Genomic DNA, 21461 nt, shown 5'->3' on the forward strand with positions numbered 1-21461 from the left:
TATTTTGTTGAGAATTATTGCGTCTACGTTCATCAGTGATATTGGCCTGTGATTTTCCTTCTTTTTGTTGTTCTTGTCTGGCTTTGGGATCAGGATGATGTTGGCCTCACAGAATTTGTTTAGGAAGTATTCTGTCATCTTTAATTTTTTGGAATAGTTTGATAAGGATAGGTATTAAATCTTCCTTGAATGTTTGGTGGAATTCTCCAAAGAAGCCATCTGGTCCTGGACTGTAATTTTTTGGAAGGTGTTTGATTACTTTTTCAATCTCTTTACTTGTGATTGGTCTATTCAGATTCTCTATTTCATCTTGATTCAATTTTGGTGGGGTGTATGAGTCTAAGAGCTTATCCATTCCATCTAGATTGTCTAATTTGTTGGCATACAGCTTTTCATAGTATTCTCTTAAAATTCTTTTTATTTCTCTGGTGTCTGTCATAATTTTTCCTCTTTCATTTCTGATTTTCTTTATTTGAGCCTTCTCTTTTTTTTTTTCTTAGTCTGGCTAAGGGTTTATCAATTTTGTTTATCTTCTCAAAGAACCAGCTCTTGGTTTCATTTGTTTATCCTCTAATTTTTATTGTTTCCCTCCTTCTGCTGACTTTGGGCTTTGTTTTTTGTTCTTTTTCTAGGTCTGTTAGGTGTAATTTAAGATTGCTTATTTGATGTTTTTGTTTATTAAGGTGAGCCTGTATTGCTATGAATTTCTGTCTTAGGGCCACTTTTGCTGCATCCCATGTGAATTGGTATGGTGTATTTCCCTTTTCATTTGTCTCCAGATATTTTTTTAATTCTCCTTTAATTTCTTCAATGATCCGTTGGTTTTTCAGTAACACGTTGGTTAGTCTCCACAAATTATTCATTTTCCCAGCTTCTTTCTTGTAGTTGTTTTCTAGTTTAATAGCATTATGGTCAGAAAAGATGCTTGATCGGATTTCAGTCTTCTTAAATTTATTAAGGCTTGCCTTGTTTCCCAACATTTCATCTGTCTTTAGCAATGTTCCATGTGCACTTGAGAAGAATGTATATTCTGTTTTGGGATGGAGTGTTCCATATATATCTGTTAAGTCCATCTGGTCTCGTTTTTCATTTAATTCCACAATTTCCTTATTGACCGTCTGTCTGGATGATCTATCCATTGATGTAAGTGGGTGTTAACGTTCCCTACTATTATTGTGTTGCTGTTAAAATCTCCTTTTAGGTCTGTTAATAGTTGCCTTATGTACTTTGGTGCTGCTGTGTTAGGTTCATATATATTTAAAAGTGTTATGTCCTCTTGGTGGAGTGTCCCTTTCATCGTTATATAGTACCCTCCTTTGTCTCTAATTGGCTTTTTTATCTTGAAGTCTACTTTGTCTAATGTAAGTATTGCAACACCTGCTTTCTTTTGTTTGCCATTAGCTTGGAGTATCGTTTTCTGTCCCTTCACTCTGAGCCTGTGTTTGTCCTTACAGCTGAGATGTGTTTCCTGGAGGCAGCATATTGTTAGGTCTTGTTTTTCAAACCATCCTTCCACTCTGTGTCTTTGGATTGGAGAATTCAATCTATTTACATTTAGAGTGGTTATTGATAGATGAGGGCTTAATGCTGCCATTTTATCACTTGTTTTCCAGTTTTGAATTTCTCTTCTTTCTTATCCTTTGTAGTTTGGACTCCCAGTTGAGTTTGATGGTTTTCTGTGATGTTTTTTTCAATTTTCTCTTTATTTATCATTTGTGTCTTTGTTAAGATTTTTTGTTTAGTGGTTACTCTGAGGTTTGTATAAAAAATCTCATAGGTGCGATAGTCTATTTTCTGATAGCCTCTTATTTCCTTAGTCTGAGCAGGTTCTGTCCGTTCCCTCTTCCCCATCTAAGTTATTGTCATCACAGTTTATTCCGTGCTGTGTTGTGAGTTTGTGGTTAAAATGATGAGAGAGTTATTTTCAGTGTTTTCCTTCCCTTTACCTTTAACGTTATATTTAAATGTTTGCTAATGTCTCCTGATAGCTGCAAGTTTTTGATTTTCCCTGCCTACTTATCTCCTTGCTGAAGGCTTTGTAAACCCTTTCTTTCTTTTTTTTTTTTTTCCAAGTGTGAGGGTCTTCTTGATCATTTATTGTGTGTGTGGGGTGGGGGTCTTGTGGTGATGAACTCCCTCAGCTTTTGTTTATCTGTGAACGTTTTTGTTTCCCCATGATATCTGAAGGTTAATTTCTCTGGGTCGAGTATTCTTGGCTGAAAGTTTTTGTTTTTTCCAGAATTTTGAAGCTATCATTCTAATCTCTCTTAGCCTGTAGTATGGTTTCTGCTGAGAAAGGCACTGAAAGCCTGATAGATGTTACTTTGTATGTTATTTTCTTCTGCCTTGCTGCCCTTAATATTTTATCTTTATCATTGACTTTTGCTGGTTTTACTAATATATGCCTTGGAAGAAGTCTTTTTACATGGACATAGTTGGGAGTTCTGTTAGCTTCTTTCACTTGGAATTCAGCTCCTTCCCCAGATTTGGGAAGTTCTCAGCTATTAGTTCTTTGAACAAGCTCTCTGCTCCTTTTTCCTACCTTTCTACCTCTGGAAGACCTATAATCCTTATGTTGCATTTCCTAGTTGAGTCAGATATTTCTTGGAGAATTTCTTCATTTCTTTTTAGTCTTAGTTTTCTCTCCTCCTCCGTCTAAAGCATTTATGTATTTCTGTCCTCTAAATTGGTAATTCTCTTCTCTGTAGTATCAGCTGTGTTATTTAAGGACTCCAGATTTTTCTTTATTTTAATCAGTGTGTTTTTCACGTCCAACATTTCTGATTGGTTTCTCTTTATAGTTTCAATGTCTTTTGTGAAGAATTCTCTGTGTGTGTTAATTTTATTCCTGATTTCACTGAACTGTGAACTCTTTCTGAGTTTTCTTGTAACTCATTTGAGTTTTTTATGATAGCTGTTCTGAAACCGCTGTCATTTAGATTGTAAATTCTGTGCCTTCAGGATTCATTTCTGGGTGCTTATCATTTTCCTCTGCTCTGGAGTGTTAATATACCTTTTCATACTGTTTGATGGGGTGGATTTGTGCCTTTGCATAGTGATAGTATCTGGTTGCAGATTTCACCTGCTGCCACTGGCAGGGGAGAGGGCAGGAACTGTGTACTTTGAGCCTGCCGCAGTCCTTGGCAGCTGTGCCTGTCCTTTGGAAGCTGTGCTGACAGGGGCTGTCTGTGTTTGCTCACTGGCTGCTGCTGCTTTACACACACATGTGTAGGTGCTCTGGTGGGGGTCGCTTGCTTTGGCCACCTGGCTGATCTGGTGCACCAGGCTGGTGGAGGGGCGCTTTCTTTCACGTGGGCTATCCCCAGGGTGCTCCTGCTCTGCACTTGTTTGCCCTCCTGGGCTGCTCGGGTAGGTGAAGATGCCCTCCGATTGCTTAGCCTCGTCAGTGTGGAGCTTTCCCAGGGCTGTGATGCAACTCCAAGAGCAAAGGCATTCCCATGGAGGGCTTCCCCCTTCCCCTTCTTTTCTCAGTCCCTCATGTGGTCCCATGCCCTGGTTCACTGCTGTTTGGGAAGGGAGAGGAGATCCCCTCTCCTCCTTCCATTGCCTCTTGTGGGGTTCAGCACCTCTACCTTCAGATGTAGGGCTGTGGATCTTTCAGATGTCTGTTGTGTGAATGTCCTCTGTTGGTTTATGAGTGTGCTTTTCATTGTCTTCAGTGGGAGAGTCTGGGGAAGAGCTCACATAGCCATGATGCTGACATCACTCCCTCCTGTGGGGTCATTTTTTTTCTTTTTAATTGTGTATTTATGCATGCTGTCACCTATCATTTTATTTACCTCACTGAATTTGAGATTATCCTCAGTATGTGATTTTGTTTCCTACTCTTTCTACTTAATGTATAAGCAATTTCAAATGTCACTATTTTTCAAGAAGTTTTAAATGGCAGTGTGTAAGTCCATCATATGGATGTACTAAATTATAATTACTCCAGTTTGGGAGATAATTAGATTGTTTCCAGTTTTACTATTATAGTTATTGTATAAATGATAGGTTAACTGTTAGAAACTTTAAGGCTTAGGAACATATTATCAAACTGTTCTCCAAAACATACCAATTTACACCTTAAGACATTCACTAGCATTCATTCTTGAAAGTGCTTGTCTTACTCATCACAGTTTCACCAGCTTGTAAATATCGCTTTGTCAGCATTTTTTTATGTTAAGTTTTTGTTTGAATTAATTGTTCTAGACATTATTATGTTTTTTTATTGGCTCTTGGCTCACATGTGTTGCCAGTCTTCCTGCTTGAGGAAGATTGTCCCTGAGCTAACATCTGTGCAAAACCTCCTCTATTTTGTCTTTGGGATGCCACCACAGTATAGCTTCACAAGTGGTGTGTAGGTCCGTGCCCAGGATCCGAACCCTTGAACCCAAGGCCACTGAAGTGGAGAGTGTGAACCCAACCACTGTGCCAGCTGGCCAGCCCCCTTTTCTGGACTTTAAAATCAAGTGTATTGAAGTATAATTTACATACAGTATGAAGCATTTATTTTGTTTATGGTTCTCTGTTTTAATAAACAAAGATACCTGTGTAACCACCACCTCAAACAAGGAGTAGAACATTTTCATTCCCCACAAAAGTTCCCTTTAACCAAGCTTTTGCAGTTATATCCTCCATTCCCGTTTTAGGCAACTACTGATCTGATTTTGATTACTCTAGATTAGTTCTGTCTGTTCTCAAACTTCATTAGAGGGAATCACACAGTATGTAGCTCTTTGTGTCTGATTGTTGCTCAGTATACTTTTGAGATTCATCATTGTTGTCTGTATCATTAGTTTATCACTCCTTTTGTTCTTTTAACAAGTAGTATTCCATTGAATGGATGTATTCACTTTGTTTATTTACCTGTTGATGGACATTTGTATTGTTTCCAGTTTTTGACTATGGTGAATAAAATTGCAGTTAACATTCATGTGCAAGTTGTGGACTTGCATTTCAGTTTTCAGATATATAATTAGTAGGATTGCTGGATCATGTGATAAGTGTATGTTTACTTCATAAGCAATTCTCAGCAGTTTCCCAAAGTGGTGGCAGTCCCACCAGCAGTTGGTGGTGTTAATTTTTAACTTTAGTCATTTTTGTGGGTGTGTAGTCAAAAGTTTCTGTGGTTTTATTTTGCATTTTCCTGATAGAAAGATGTGGACCATCTTTTCAAGTACTTATTGGCCATTCCTGTATCTTTTTTGGTCAAGTGTCTGTTTAAATCATTGGCCGATTTTCTTAAAAAATTGGGTTTTCTTGTTATTGACTTACGAGTTCTTTATATATTCTGCATTCAAGGCCTCTCTCATAGGTATTGTGAGTAGTTTTTCCTAGTTTGTCTTGTCTTTTTGTTTTCTTAAGAATATATTTTGAGTAACACAGTTTTTGAATTTTGAGGAAGTCCAGTTTAACAGTTCTTTCATTTATTATTTGTGGTTTTTATTTCCTCAGAAATCTTTGCCAAACCCATGGTCACTAAGATTTTTCTCGTAGATGTGGTATGAGTTTAGGCTTTATGTTAGGTCTGCGATTTATTTTGAGTTAACTTTCGTGTATAGCGTGTGGTAGGAGTACAGGCTCATTTTCCCCCCAAACTCATGTCCAGACCATTTGTTGCAAAGACTCTCCTTACCTGCATTTTGGCAGCTTTGTCTAAATTCATTACCTATGTATGTGAGTCTATTTCTAGATTTCTCTCTTTTCCATTGCTTTAAATGTTCATCCTTATGCCAGTAACATACTGCGGTTGATTAATTTAGCTTTATAAGTAAGTCTTGTAATCAGATTATGTTCTTCAAATTTCTTCTTTTCTTTCAGGATTATTTTGGGTAGTCTATTTCTTTTTCTTTCTCATATGAATTTTAGACTTAGCTTGTCCATTTCTGTAAAAAAAAAAAAACTGTTGAGGTTTTGATTGGCATTGTGTTGAGTCTATAGATCAATTTGAGGGAAAGTTCAAATTAACAGTATTGAAGCTTCCAGTTTGTGAACATGTTATATCTCTCCGTTTATGTTGTGCAAATTTTACACATTATTTTGTTAAACCTGTCCCTAAGTATTTAGTTTTGATGCTTTTATAAATGGTGTTGCTTTTTATTTTCATTTTTTAGTTGCTAGTGTATAGAAATACAGTTGAGTTTTGAATATCAATGTGCAACTTTGTTAAATTCACTTTTTGGTTGTGGCGGGTCTGTTGAGATTGCCTGGAATTTTCTCCCTACATGATCATATCATGTGCAAATAGTTTTACTTTTTCTTTTCCAATCTGCACGTGCTTAATTATTTTTCCTCCCTCACTACACTGGCTAGAACCTTGAGTAAAATGTGAATTATAAGTGGTAAGAATAGACTTCTTGGCTTGTTTTTGGTCTTGGGAGGAATCCATTCAGTCATTGACCATTAAGTATGATGTTATCTGTAGGTTCCCCTAATTGCCTGCCATTTATCATGTTGACAGTGTTTCTTGCTTTCAGGGAATTTGTTATGAATGGATGTTGAAAAAAGCTTTTTAATTGTCAAGGTTTCTGAATTTTTCCTTTTTTGCTTTGTTCTTAAAATGCAATATTATGAATATTGCACCTTTGTGATATGTTTTAATAAAGAAAGAAACTTTTGTCACATACAATATGTTATGAGCTATTCTTAACACTGTATTAACTTAAATAATTATCACAACCATCCTTTGACGTGTGTATTATTTAGGTTTTACAGATGAGCATCAAATCCTTATTTTCCAGAGGAACTTAAATTCATTTCCCATCCCCTTCAGTGCAGACACGTGAATATTCATTTCTAATAATTGAGGTTTATTTATTGTCTTTGTATTCTGTTTTGGGTTCTCCCTACATCTTTGTTGATTTCAATTATTTTTAGAGCATGTGAAACATTAACGTGGTTCTAAAATTCAGAACTATACAAAGGGTATGCTAGAGAATTGTCACTCCCTCCTTATCCCTTCTATTCCATTCATAATACCTTATTCTTTGTAATTCTTAACTAACCTATGATCAGTTTTATGAAAGTTCTTTGGGTACTTGAGATGAAGGGGCATTGAGTGTTAAGTTTGGTCTATACCTGTAAGATCTACCTTATTAAGTTGCCTAAGTCCTTGCTTGTTCTTTATCTACTTGATTTGCTTTATGCCAAGAGTGGTATATTAAAAGTTAGTTGTTGTTATTGTGTCTTTATTTATCAGTCCTTGCATATCCTGTGTCTCTTGCTTTGTAAAATAGTTGTTACATTATTTGATGTATAGATATTCAAGATCTGTATAGATCTGGATATTCATAAAGGATATATAGATATTCAGAATCTTTGTTTTGAATTGTGCTTAGTGTTCTGGCCGGAATTCTACTTGTCTGATAGTAGGATCTGCTTGTCTTTCTTATTGTTTTCTGTTACCTGATAAACTTTCATCCATCCCTTTAATTTTATTCTTTTTGAACCACATTTCTTTTTTCTGATGTGTTTCTTGTAGTCAGCATATAGTTGAGTCTTGGATTATGAGGCAAATTAAAAATCTTTTCATTTTCTTGGATGAGCTAAGTGCATTCACATTTTTTGTTATGACTGATTATGTTTGGTCTCAACTCTTGCATAATACGTAATAGTTTTTTATATTATGTTATATTGGCTATGTTTCTTTCTCTTTAATTTTTGCTGTCTTATCTAAAAAGATTATTTTTGGTGTTTGAGAAGGTTTGTATTTTTTTCTTTCTCCCAGTTTTAGTTGCATTACTTCCACTTTAGTGTGTGGATGTTTGTACATTAGTATTCTACCCGTTTCCTCATCTTTGAGATATGTATGTATATGTAATACTGTTGAAGATGGACTATACTATCCAGTATGTAAGCTCTAGTCACTTGTGGCTTTCAAGCACTTGAAATATGGTCTGAATTGAGATGTTATTTACATGTATAAAACACACTAGATTTTGTAGCCTTGGTACAGGAGAAAAAATATCTCAGAACATTTTTATATTGATTACATGTTGGAATGATAATGTTTTAGAGATATATATTGGCTTAAGTAAAACATATTAAAGTTACTTTCATCTGTTTTCTTACTTTTTTAAGTGTGAGTACTAGAAAATTTAAATACTTGGCTCACATTTGTGGCTTGCATTATATTTCTATTGAGTAGTGTTGTTTTCCAGTAGATTCCTCAGAAGTCCCCTACAGAATTCCCTAAGTTCTTTCTATAGCCTTGATACTTGAAGGACAACTTAGCTGGACGTAAAATCCTTGCTTCATACTTCCCGTTCATTGAGGTTTCTGAAAATGCTGCTTCATTGATGCTTTGCTTTATATGTTGTTTTTGAAGTCTCATGTTAGTTTGATTCTTTTGGCCTTTTAAGTTATTATAATGATAATATATAACAATGTATAATCCTTAATATTACTCTTGTTTGGAAGCCTTGAGGATTTTTTCATTATTTTTGAAATAGTTTTATTCAAATATATGTCAGAGTCGATTGTTTTGCATTATTATTGCCAAGTACTTGGTGAGCTTTTTTTCTATTGTGGTAAAAAACGCATAACCTAAAATTTACCTTTTAAACTATCTTTAAGTGTACAGTACCGTAGTTGTTAACAGTATATGCACAGTGTTTTGCAATGATATATAGCACTTTTTTCATCTTGGAAAACTGAAATTCTGTACCCATCGAACAGTAACTTCCCTTTTCCTCCTCCCTGGAGTCCCTGGCAATCACCGTTCTACTTCCTATTTCTTAAAGTGTGACTGCTTTAGACCTTTTATAAGTGAAATCTTGGAGTATTTGTCTTTTTATGACTGGCTTATTTCACTTAGCATAATGTCTTCGAGGTTCATCCATGTTATAGCATGTTTCAGAATTTCCTTCCTTTTTAAGGCTGACGAGTATTCCATTTTATCTATATGCCATTATTTTGTTTATCTGTCAGTAAACACTATAGTTGCTTCCATTTCTTGGCTGTTATAAATAACACTTCAATGAGTATGGGTGTGCAAATACCTCTTTGCGATCCTGTTGTCAGTTCTTTTGGATATATACCCAGAAGTGGGATTGCTGGATCACATGGTAGTTGTGTTTTTATTAGTTAACTCTTCCAGTCCATTAACACAGAGGATCTTTCCATTTGCTTATGTCTTATTTAATTTCTTTCAGCAGTGTTTTGTGGTTTTCAATGTACTTGCCTTTCACCTCTGGCTAAGTTTATTCCTAAGTATTTTATTCTTTTTGATGCTATTGTAAATGGAATTGTTTTCTTAATTTTCTTTACAGATTGTGTATTGTTAGTGTATAGGAATGTAACTGATTTTTGTGTACTGATCTTCTATTCTGCAACTTTGTTGAATTCATTTACTAGTTCTAACAGGTTTTTTGGGTATGAAATCTTTAGACATAAAAGACTGTTTCACCTGTGGACAGAGATAATTTTTCTTCTTTCTTTCCAATTTGGATGCCTTTTATTTCCTTTTCTTGGCAATTTCTCTCACTAGAGTTCCAGTACTGTGTTGAATAGAAGTGGCAAAAGCAGGCATCCTTGCCTTGTTCTTGATGTTAAAGGAAAAGCTTTCAGTTTTTCACCATTGGGTATGATGTGAGCTGTGGGCTTTTCATATCTGTCTCTTTTTGTATTGAGATATCCCTCTATTTCTAGTTTGTTGAGTGTTTTTATTGTGAAAGAGTCTTGAATTCTCTCAGTGCATCAGTTGAAATGATCATGTGGTTTTTATCCTCCAGTTTTTTTATAACAGTGTAATTACATTGATCAATTTTTGTAAATTGAACATTTTTGTATTCCAGGAATAAATCCCACTTGGTCACAATATATAATACTCTTAATTTGATGTGGAATGTGGATTGTTAGTGTTTTGTTGAGGACCTTTGCATCCATATTCATCAGGGATATTGGTCTGTAGTTTTTTCTTTCCTTGTAGTATTCACCCCCCCCCCCGTCCATTTTATTCAGATATAATTGACACATAACATTGTTTAAAGCATCCAACATAATGATTTGATGTATGTATATTTTGTGAAATGATTACCACAATAAGTTTAGTTACCATCCGTCACCTCACATATTTACAAAGTTTTTTTTCTTGTGAGGAGAACTTGTAAGATTTACTCTTAGCAGCTGTCAAATATACAATACGGTTTTGGTAACTATAGTCACCGTGCTGTACATTACATCCCTAGAACTTATTAATGTCATAAGTGGAGTTTATGCCTTTTGACCATCTTCATCCATTTCCCCCACCCCACACACCTTCTTGTAGTATCTTTGTCTGATTTTGGTATCAGGGTAATACTGGCCTTGTAAAATGAGTTTTTCTTCCTCTTCAATTTTTTGAAAGAGTTTGAGGATTAGTGTTAATTCTTTAAATGTTGGTAGAATTCTCTAATGAAGCCATCTAGTGGTGAGCTTTACTTTGTTGGGAGGTATTTGATTACTGATTAAATCTCCTTACTACTTAGGGGTTTTTTTCAGATTTTTAAATTTCTTAATGATTTAATCTTGGTAGGTTGTATGTTTCTAGAAATTTATTTCTTCTAGCTTATTCAGTTCATTGATGTATAATTGTTTGTAGTAGTCTTTTATGATTCTTTGTATTTCTGTGGCATCTATTTTAATGTCTCCTCTTTCGTTTCTGATTTTTGGTATTTGAGTTTTCTCTTTTTCTCTTTTCAAAAGAAGTTTTAATTCTAGTTTTTTTCCTATTTTTGTATTCTTTATTTCATTCATTTCTGCTCTTTATTAAATATTATTTCTTTCCTTCTGCTAACTTTGAGTTTTTTTGTTCTTTTTCTCTGTCTTGAAGTGTAAAGTTAGGTTGTTGATTTGAGGTCTGTTTTCTTTTTTAATGTAGGTAGGCATTTACTCCCGTAAGCTTCCTTCTCAGTATTGCTTTTGCTGCGTTTCTTAAGTTTCATGTTGCTTTCATTTTCACTTGTTTTAACATTTTTTAATTCTCTTGTGAGTTATTTTTTGACCCATTGATTGCTCAAAAGTATATTGTTCAATTTCCACATATTTGTGAATTTTCCAGTTTTCCCTTTGCTTTTGGTTTTTAGTTTTATTCCTTTGTGGTTGGAAAAGATACTTGGTGTGATTTCAGTCTTAAATTTGATAAAACTTGTTTTGTGGCTTATTTTGTGATCTATTCTGGAGAATGTTCTGTGTGCATTTGAGAAGAGTGGGTATTGTGTTGTTGGGTGAAGTGTTCTGTATATGTTTGTTAGGTTCAATTGGTCTATAGTGTTGTTCAAGTCCTCTCTTTCCTTATCAATATTCTGTCTGGTTGATCTTTTCATTATTTCAGATGAGGTGTTGAAATCTGCTGTTATTGTAGTACTGTGTATTTCTCCCTCAGTTCTGCTAGTGTTTGCTTCATATATTTGGGTGCTCTGCTGTTAGATGCATATGTATTTATAATTGTTTTAGCTTCCTGGTACACTGACCCTTTTATCATTGTGTAATGTCTTTCTTTGTCAGTTGTGACAGTATTTGACTTAAAATCTATTTGGTATAAGTATGACCACCCCTGCTCTCTTTTGGTTACTATGAATGGAATATTTTTTTCCATCTCTTCCTTTTCAGGTTGTGTATGTTCTTACATCTAAAATGAATCTCTTGTAGACAGCATATATTTGGATCTTGTTTTTTAATCCATTCAGTCATTCTCTGTCTTTTGGTTGGGGAGTTTAGACCATTTACATTTAATGTAATTACTGGTAGTGAAGGACTTACTATTGTCATTTTGGTGTTTACTGTATGTCTTGTAGTTATTGTGTCTTTCTTTTCTTCTCTTGCTGCCTGTCTTTGTGTTTCATTGATTCTTTTGTAGTGAACATGCTTTGATTCCTTTCTCATTTTCTTCTGTTCTTCTATGGTACGTACTTTCTTTACGATTACCATGGGGGTTACATAAAACATTGTACAGTCATAACAGTCTGTATTAAACTGATAAGCTAAATTCAGTTACATGCAAAAGCTCAAATCCTTTACATCTCCTTCTCCACTTTGTATTATTGTCACAAAGTACATCTTTTTATATTTTGTATCTGTTACCATAGTTTTACATTTAACTTATATGCTTTTATCTTTGCAATTTTATACTAGAACTAAAGGTGACTTTTGCACCACCGTTACAGTATTACAAGATTCTGTATTTGTCTATATGTTTACTTTTACCAGAGAGTTTGTTTTCAGATGCTTTTGTTTGCTATCTAGTGTCTTTTTGTTTCAACTTGAAGGCCTCCCTTTAGCAATTCTTATAAGGTAGGTCTAATAGTAATGAAATCCCTCAGCTGTTGCTTATCTAGGTAGGTCTTTATTTCTCCTTCATTTTTGAAGGACAGTTTTTTCAGATTATAGTATCTTGGTTGGCGTTTTTTTTCTTTCAGTGCTTTGACTATATCATCCCAGTCCTTTCAGACCTGTAAATGTTTCTGATGAGAAATTGCTGATAATCTGTGGGCACTCCCTTGTGTGTGATGATTTGCTTTTCTGTTGCTGCTTTCAAGAGTCCATTTGTCTTTGACTTTTGACAGTTTGATTGTAATGTGTCTTAGTTGTGGGCCTCTTTGAGTTTAGCTTAGTTGGAGTTCTTTAAGCTTTTTGAATTTGGATGTCCATTTCCTCAGATTGGAAAGTTTTCAGCCATTGTTTCATCAAACAAGCTCTCTGCTCCTTTCCCTCTCCTCCCTTTGGGGCTTCCATAATGCATATAGTGGTCTGTTGATAGGGTCATATAAGTCCCTTAGACTTTCTTCATTCTTCTTTTCTTTTGGTCTTCTGACTTAATAATTTTACATGACCTGTCTTTGAATTCACTAATTCTTTCTTGTGCTTCATCAAGTCTGTTGTTTAATCCCTTTGGTGGATTTTTCAATTCAGTTATTGTACTATTCAGCTTCAGAATTTCTGTTTGGTTCTATTTTGTTTCTTTTTAAAGATTGGCACCTGAGCTACATCTGTTGTCAGTCTTTTTTTTTCCCCCGCCCCTCCGAAGCTCCCCAGTACATAGTTGTGTATGCTAGTTGTAGGCCCTTCTGGCTGTGCCATGTGGAACACCACCTCAGCATGGCTTGCTGAGCGGTGCCATGTCGTGCCCAGAATCCGAACCTTTGAAACCTCTGGCCACCAAAGCAGGGTGCACAAACTTAATCACTCATCCATGGGGCCAGCCCCTGTTTAGTTCTTTTTTATCTCTTTGTTGATATTCTCATTTTGTTTGTGCATTGTTTCCCTGATTTCATTTAGTTATCTATTTGTATTCTCTTGTAGCTCACTGAGCTTTATTAAGGTGATTATTTTAAACTTTATTGTCAGATGATTCACAGATTTCCGTTTCTTTAGGGTCAGTTTCTGGAGATTTATTTTGTTCCTTTGATTGAGCTATATTTCCCTGTTTTTTCGTGTGCCTTGTTATTTTTTGCTATAGTTTATGCATTTGAAAAAAACAGCCATCTCTCCCAGTCTTTACAAGTTGGCTTCGTACAGGGGGAAGCCTTTACCAATCAGCTCATCTCGGGAGTCTGGAAGCCCTTTAAACCTTTTCTGGAGATGCATTTTCTCCATCTCCATAATTCATGCATGAATTATGTGTGCATAATTTCCCAGTTAGAGAGGTTTGCTGGGTTTTTTTCAGGTGCTTGTAATCTCTTGCTCCCTCTGGGGTCATTCTGCAGTACTGCAAGTTCTTTGGTGCTGCAACAAGCCCCTGAGCTTTCTTTTGTTCTCCACAGCGCCCAGACATCCAAAGAATACTGGTTCAGTCAGCCCTTTGAGTTAGGTAAGACAGAAATTAGTCTCTTGGGCAGATCTCCAATGAGCTAGAATGTTGGATGCACATTCCATTCTTCTCCTACACTCCCAAGGGAGAAACCATGAGCAGAGCATTTTCTCCTGATTGCACCAAGCAAGGTCAGATTCTATCTGCGGTAGTGCAGGTTATTGTATGCCGTGTTGCTCCTGGTGGGCTTTTTTTGGATATGTATATTCATAGGTTTTGTTTCCTGACATATTGGAGGATGTTGTTTTGTATTAGTTCTGTTGCGTTGGTTTTTTCTTCAGGGACTCCAATTATATGAATGCCATTCCTTCTTTGCCTTTTACATTCTGCCATCTTCTTTCTTACTCATTTTACTCCTTTCTTGACCCCATTTTCATTCTCTTGGTTTATGCCAACACACTTATGTTTTTGTTTGCGTATCTTTTGCACTAGGCTTCTAGTATTTTAGTCTTCATCTTTGAAATAATTGTCTTTTCCTTTCTTTCCTGCATTCTATCAACTCTTTCCATTTTTTTCTGAGTCTTTTGCCCTCTTCTCTGATCTTAGTTTTTGAGTTTCTGCTTCTAGGTGATTTTTCATATCCCTAAATGCTCCTTTGGGACATGTTTAATTAAATTTGGAGCATTTTTCTTAGTTTTCTTCTGTTCCTCCCTCCTGGAGTGGAGAGGATTTATTAGAGGTATAGTTGAATCTTGTGTTTTGACTTTTAATAATAACAGTAGGCTTATTAAGTTTTTTCTGTTCACTTTTGTAGATTTGGGTGGTTCAAAATATTCCTGGTTCATTGGCGCCCTCTCCTGTCTGTGTAGAATGATCTGCTTTTGAGGAGCAGGCAAAGAAGGGCTTGTCTCATTCTAGCTATTCTAACTAGTGTTTCAAATTCCCCATCATCTGGCTTTCTGCAGGACAGATGGGCCATTTTTATGTTTTCCCTCTTCAAGGATTCACAACTTCCTCTTTTGATTTTGATCTCAGAATTTTGCTACACTCTGTTTTGTGCTGGTGCCTCATCTATCATTCTCTTTGTAATTGCAGCTTTATAAGCTTCTTTGCCCTCTACTAATAAGTTTACTAGTATAGGGAAGTAGAGTAGATAAACATGGGCTTTCAGTCTGCTGTCTTAACAGGGAGTTTCATGTGTGAATTTTTTAAATACCAATGAATAATGTTTTGACTTTGTATGCAGTCTAACTCAGTTGATAGATTCTGAAACCCAACCAGTTGAAGCATGAGCTTGGCAAGACGAAAAAGAGACATACAAATAAGGATTCAAATTTCAGCCCTGCTGGGACCACCCCAGTGGTGTAGTGGTTAAGTTCACTGCTCTGCTTCAGTGGCCCAGGGTTCGCAGGTGTGCATCCTGGGTATGGATCTAGCACTGCTTGTCAAGCCACGCTGTGGCAGCATCCCACATAAAATAGAGGAAGATTGGCACAGATGTTAGCTCGGCAACAATCTTCCTCAAGCAAAAAGAGGAAGATTGGCAACAGCTGTTAGGTCAGGGCCAGTCTTCCTCACAATAAATAAATAATTTTTAAAAGATTTCAGCCCTGCTAATTTCTACCAATGTTGCCATAGAGCCTTAGTTTACTCATGTCCAAAAGAAAAAAATATTTCTATCCTGCATCTTGAAGGATTGTGGTTGATACTTTATATACTAAAAATCGTGAATTACTTAGCTGCTTTTAGTTTGCTTTTAATGGTTTAATAGGTAATTCACCTGTTACTAGGAAAAATATAAGGTACAATGAATGTATAAGATCTCTAGGAAAATGCAAAAAATGTTTAGGTATAATATAGTACGTTTCAAAAGATATTTCAGAATTTTAAAGTAACCATAAGAGGTGATTTTGTGTACAGTTATGCGCTGTGTAATGACTTTTCAGTCAACAACAGACTGCATATGTGACAGTGGTCTCATGACATTAGTACCATATAGCCTAGGTGTGTAGTAGGCTATACCATCTACGTTTGTGTAAGTCCACTCTATGATGTTCACACAGCAATGAAATTGCCTAACAACACATCTCTCAGAACGAATGTGTCCCCATTGTTAGGTGACACAGCTGTGTTTTCATTGAGAGTTCCTTCATTTAAGATGCAAAACTTTTATAGTATTTTTACAATTTACTGAAGTACTACAGTTTCACCACAGAAAATTGATAAAATACAAAAGGGCACACAGAAGAAAATCAGAGCCACTTAAATTGTTAGGATTTTGTGGTATATTCTATTCTGTATTCTTCCAGGCTCTTTTCTTTAGATAAACATTCATCTGTATTTATACATGTTATTCTGTAACCTGCTTTTTTACTGAATAGCCTATTATCTTTTCAAGTCAGTAGAAATCTACATTGTGTTGTGTTTTACCATTACCTAAAAATTCCATTTTATATATATAACATAATTTCTATAACAAATTCCTTATTTATTGACATTTAGACTTTTTTTGGTATTATAGACAATGCCATGGTGAGCAGTTTTATTTAGTCATTCTTGGCCGTTTGTTGTCTTTTGATGAATTCCGTAAGTGGAGTTGATGGGTCAAGGGGATGCTTTTTTAAAGGAAAGGAAATCAAATAATGTTTCATTGTTATTAGTTATTTTAAAAAAAATTATACAACCTCACCAACGTCTAATGCAGCATGTAACAAGGAATTGGTATTAACTCCTGCCAACCCCTTCCCCCAGTAAAGACAAATCAAAACTCTGGTACCTACTCCAAGCATTTTGTGTTTGCCACTGGTTAAAGTTATTGTATGAAGCACAGACTTCTGGAAGCCATATCATTGTTGGTTGTTTTCTGATTTTGGGGGTTGAAGGACTGTCTAATAATCTGGGGAGGGAAGTGATAGCTGAGAATATATTTTTAGACCTACACTTGGTCTGTAAATTAGGGGAATAGGACATGGTCTAGCTCCTTTATTTCAGGCTGCTGCTCTGTCATCTGCCAACTGTGTTAACAAGAGAGTCATCTATGACTTGTTTTTAAATTTTCTCATTTGTAAAATTAAAATAATATTAAATCTTCATCTATTAAAGATGTATTTTAAGAATTGGATTATATCTACAAATGTTTTGTACTGAGGGGAAAGTGCAATATATATCAAAAGAATCTCTTCAAATCAAAAATGTGCTGCCAGTTTAACTCAGTTCCCTCTTGTCACTCATGTCTATAGATTGTCAGCATTACAGGAACATGATTTTTTATCTTTAACATAAATCCTTCTGAGGTAAGCATGGCATAGTCAAAGAATACTGGAGTCAGAGCCCTGAAATATGACTGTCTCAGATATTTCACCGTAACTAAGAGCAAATCACTTGTTTCTTGAATCTCATGTACAATATGGGATAATATCTACCTTTGCGTCCCAAGATCATGAGGAGCTAATATGCGTGATTGTGATGTACTTTGAGAGCTGTAAAACACGTAAATACAAGGTGGCATTGCATACTGCAAAACTTTCTTTGACCAGGAGATAATAGGAAAATATAGGCTTAAATAATGCTAGAAATTGCTCATTCAAGGCCGGGTTTCCTAGTTTCTTGATGCTGTCTGTTGTGTGTGTGTATTAGATTTCCTCATGATTTCCTACTTAGAAGTTTTTGCTACTAATAGATTCTAACTAAATTGATAATAATAGTTGTATGGGGAAATGTATTTAGTGCTTCAACTTGGGATCTTACCCTCTGGAGAAAAACATATTTCTACCTGGCACTGAAAGTGGATAACTTTCCAATCTAAGCCAGCACCCACCCCCCTGTCCCTTTCCTCAACTTCTTGCCTTTTGTTAAAAGTCTGTGGGCTTTTGTCCATTTTGGATATCCTGTTTTCTCTGCCTGGACTCTTTTCTCCTTTTGCCTTGCTAAATCCCTATTGATCCTAAAACTTTTAGTTTAGATTTTACTTTCTTTGGACGTCTTTATCCTCCCAAGATGAGTGATTTGACCAATTGACTAATTCCTGCACTGATAGTAATTTAGTCTGTTAAACATAATTTTATCTGTCTTTGAATTATTCAGAATTTTGTACTGTTGAGGTTTCGGGTAAATAAATGCAGAAGATACTTAAAATTTGTGATAGAAATTTTTTTCCTGTCATTTGCATATTTTTCTAAATCTGGTATTGGTGACAAATTTCCTCAATTAATTTAGTAAAACAAGGGGTTAATTTTCGTGTAATTGAGATGTTAAATTCTAGTTTGTGAATATGTATATATTTAATCCTTCTTAAAAATTCTACTTATTAAAATTATAATCATTTAAGGTGATATTTTTATGAGCACAAGTATTGAGGGAGAACGATGGCAATGTTTTCTGTAGGCCTGTGGCAAAAGAACAATTTGTACTTGATTCTTAAAGCACCTTTCAATTATTAAAGTAAATTTTAAATAGAATTGTGCATTGAATTAACAATATTAAAACAACTTATGTTGCCTACTTTACATTTTCCAGGAACATCATTTACAGCGAGCTATTTCAGCACAGCAAGTGTTTAGAGAAAAAAAAGAGAGCATGGTCATTCCAGTTCCTGAGGCAGAGAGCAACGTCAACTATTACAATCGCTTGTACAAAGGAGAGTTTAAACAGCCAAAACAGTTCATTCATATTCAGCGTAAGTTTGTTAATTCATTGTTTTCTGTTTGTAATTTAAATTTATCAACCAGTAAAAATCCTCTTTCTGCCCGAAGAGATTTTAATTTTTCAGTTCAAACACTGATTTGTAGAGATGTAAAACATGAAAGAAAAAATCCGTCTATGCTTTCGTCTGAACTTCGAGATCAATTTGAGTGTTAGTTGCATTTGGAACATTTGATTTTTGTATAGTATAGGATTTTGTATAGCGCTTATAACTTTATTATACAGCTAAAAGGTGGTAAATTACCATATCCAAGTAAGATTTACTTTTAAAGGCTAGTTAGGGGTGAGTCTTCCGAATTCTTTTAGAATTAGATCCTACACCTCTACCTTCATCTAGTTTTTATAAAATTCTAATTCTGCTTCCTTGATACTCTTATTTTTCTCCCCATTGTTACTATTTAAATGATCCCATCTCTTGCTTTAAAACTAGTTCAATAATCTCCTAACTATTCTATTTACTACCCCTCATCGCCTGTCCTTACCCTCTTCTTAATCTCTCTTCTCCACAAAGTCCACCAGCACCAGTGGTCTTTGTAAAGTGTCAGCCTGATCAAATTATGTTCTGGATTAACATCCTGCTGTGGTTCCTTGTTGTGTACAGTAGGAGGTTTTAGCTGATTCTGTAGACAGATGCTAGTGTCTTGGTATCTTGTCTGGTTGTATTAAAAAAACCTTGAGTAGCTTGTTAAAATAGAGATTTCAGGGTTCTGCTTCAGGCCTACCTGTCTGAGAATCTCTGGTATGCATCCTGGTAATAAGTATTTTTAAAAAGTTCCCCAGGTAATACTGAAACATCTACAGATTTAAGACTGACTGTAAGATCTGTTTTTCTTTGATTCTAAGATGCATATTTTTCATTTATCATCTTTGAAATGAGATTGCATCTTAAGTTGCTGTTGTCCTGAGTTGAAGTCTAGTTTATCTAAAGAGAATTTGCATTTGTTTCTGCCAGGCATCTGGGGACGCTGTCAACCTGAGACCACTTTAAAGCCTTTGCTTATTTGTTTTGTTTTATTTGTTTGTTTTTGGACCACACTGGTAGCTTTAGTTTAGGCTGCAGACATATTTGGAGTTCAGTTCTTAGAACCGTCTCTCCCCCTCTGGTCCCCCTCCTTCCACCTAGGGGCATGTTGAGAAATACAAAATTCTTGCTGTTCCTTTCTGCATGGCTGGTTTATTTATCTTACACTGAGGTTGTTGCCCTTTGCTAGTGTAGCTTTATGCAGAAGTAATCTATTAAACTTCTTAATAGTCCTCAGCATAAGTACATTAAGTAATGGTGCATCTTGTTTTTGATGGCAGTTCAGATTTGACAGAATTCGATAATAGCCAAATTCTCGTTTGAATACAAGGCCCTTTGTGATCTGTTCTGTGCCTACTCCTTTAACCTCATTTCCTGTTGCTCTTCCCCTCACTCTCAATACCATAGAGACCAACTTAAAATTATCCCCATTTGCCGTGTTTCACATTTCACACTTCCTTGCATGTACTATTCAAGTCTTTTTTCCCTTCCTGAAGCTCATTTAAGACCTAACCCCCATACAAAGCTTACCCTGACCGTTCTCATTCTGCTTCTCTTTGGCTTTTCTTAATACCTTGTACATACTTTTATTAGAGGACTCACCATACTTTATTGTAATTATTTGTAACCATTCTTTCTCTCCTTTTAGACTGTGAGCTCCTTGAGGGCAGGGACTATGTTTTATTTTCTCTTTGTATCTTTAGAGTAAAGTGCATGGCTTATAGATGCTCAATAAAAGGCATGTTTGTTGACTGACTGAATTGTTTTTAAATGGCTTTTCAAAAGCCCTTAGGTGTCAGAACCATTTTTCACAGACTCTTTTTTCTTAAGCTTTCAAGAGAAACACATGCAAAAAAGTTAATTATGTGATTGTTTCCTCTGTGTTCTTTGACTGAGTCCTTTTAGCTTGTTGAATTTGCCTTATCTTTGCATTGGGAAAGAGATAGCAATTCATAATAGGAATTTTAAGGATTTCTCAAGCTAAAGTATCTGGGTTTTTTTGTATTTTAATAACGTTATAGCTGGACAACAGGACCATTTGTAAAAACCATTCTGGGAAACCAAGAACCAGAAATTGGGTATAACCCATCTGAGTCAGGCCCATTGGATACAATAAACGTTAATCTTGTGTTGGTTTTTTCATTTCATTTCATCCTATTACTGTAATAAATGGAATAAAAATAATAGAAAAGTATTTTAACTATTTCATTTTTTTCTTTTAGTCTGTCAGCATATATATTCTATATACTATACAATATCACACTATACATACAATTCTTTATCTGCCTTTTCTACTTACATTTTAAGTTTCTCAGGTTTTTATATATTTTTTGTCATTTTCAGTGTATATATAATTTCCTATCAAATTGATATTCCACAATTTGCTTACCTGTATGCCTGTTATTGGCCTTAAGGTTATCTCTACTAAAATTTAAACTCATTTATCATTGAGATTTTTTTCAAGGAAGGCTTTAAAAAGTTTTTTTGACGTAACTTCTTTCCAAGCCCTTAAATATAAGGAATTTCAGAAAATATTGCTATGGATTTTTCCTTTTCTTTTTTTGATGATAGATTTGAACGAATCTCCATTTGCCTGGCTAGAAATAAACATTGTACAGTTGCCACAGTAGGGTGACCTAGTTCAGGCCCATCACGTTGCTTGCTTGGGCTTGGCAGGAAACTTTTTATTGGTCTCTCTGTTCTAGTCTTTATGCCTTCCAGTCCATCATCACACTGCCACTGTTGTGATTATTACCCATTTAGAATTGTTCAGACTCTCTTTTGCCGATCAGATAAAATTTTAACATATTTGTATGATATTTAAGGCCTTCTTTTGTGCCTGTCCAGCCACAGTTCCTGTATGTTCTTCCACTGTGACACCAACCTTATTGAAATGAACTGTTGGCAGGTCTGTTTCTTCCCTAGACTGTACACTCCTCAGGAACAGAAGCTCCATCTTATTCAACATACAGTCCCAGACTACAGTCTCTATACACTTTTTCCCCAGCT

The 21461-nt window shown here is 35.4% G+C and overlaps 1 protein-coding gene across 1 annotated transcript in view; it reads left to right on the forward strand.

Moving 5' to 3' along the window:
- EPC2 (enhancer of polycomb homolog 2) overlaps positions 1-21461 on the forward strand; it is a 130397-nt gene that overhangs the window by 30856 nt on the left and 78080 nt on the right. Inside the window, exon 2 of the mRNA XM_046659128.1 lies at positions 18245-18404. Coding sequence (XP_046515084.1) covers positions 18245-18404 — 160 coding nt within the window. The remainder of the gene's footprint in view (positions 1-18244; positions 18405-21461) is intronic.

Source organism: Equus quagga, chromosome 4, assembly GCF_021613505.1.
Source record: "Equus quagga isolate Etosha38 chromosome 4, UCLA_HA_Equagga_1.0, whole genome shotgun sequence".
Taxonomy (NCBI): Eukaryota; Metazoa; Chordata; class Mammalia; order Perissodactyla; family Equidae; genus Equus; species Equus quagga.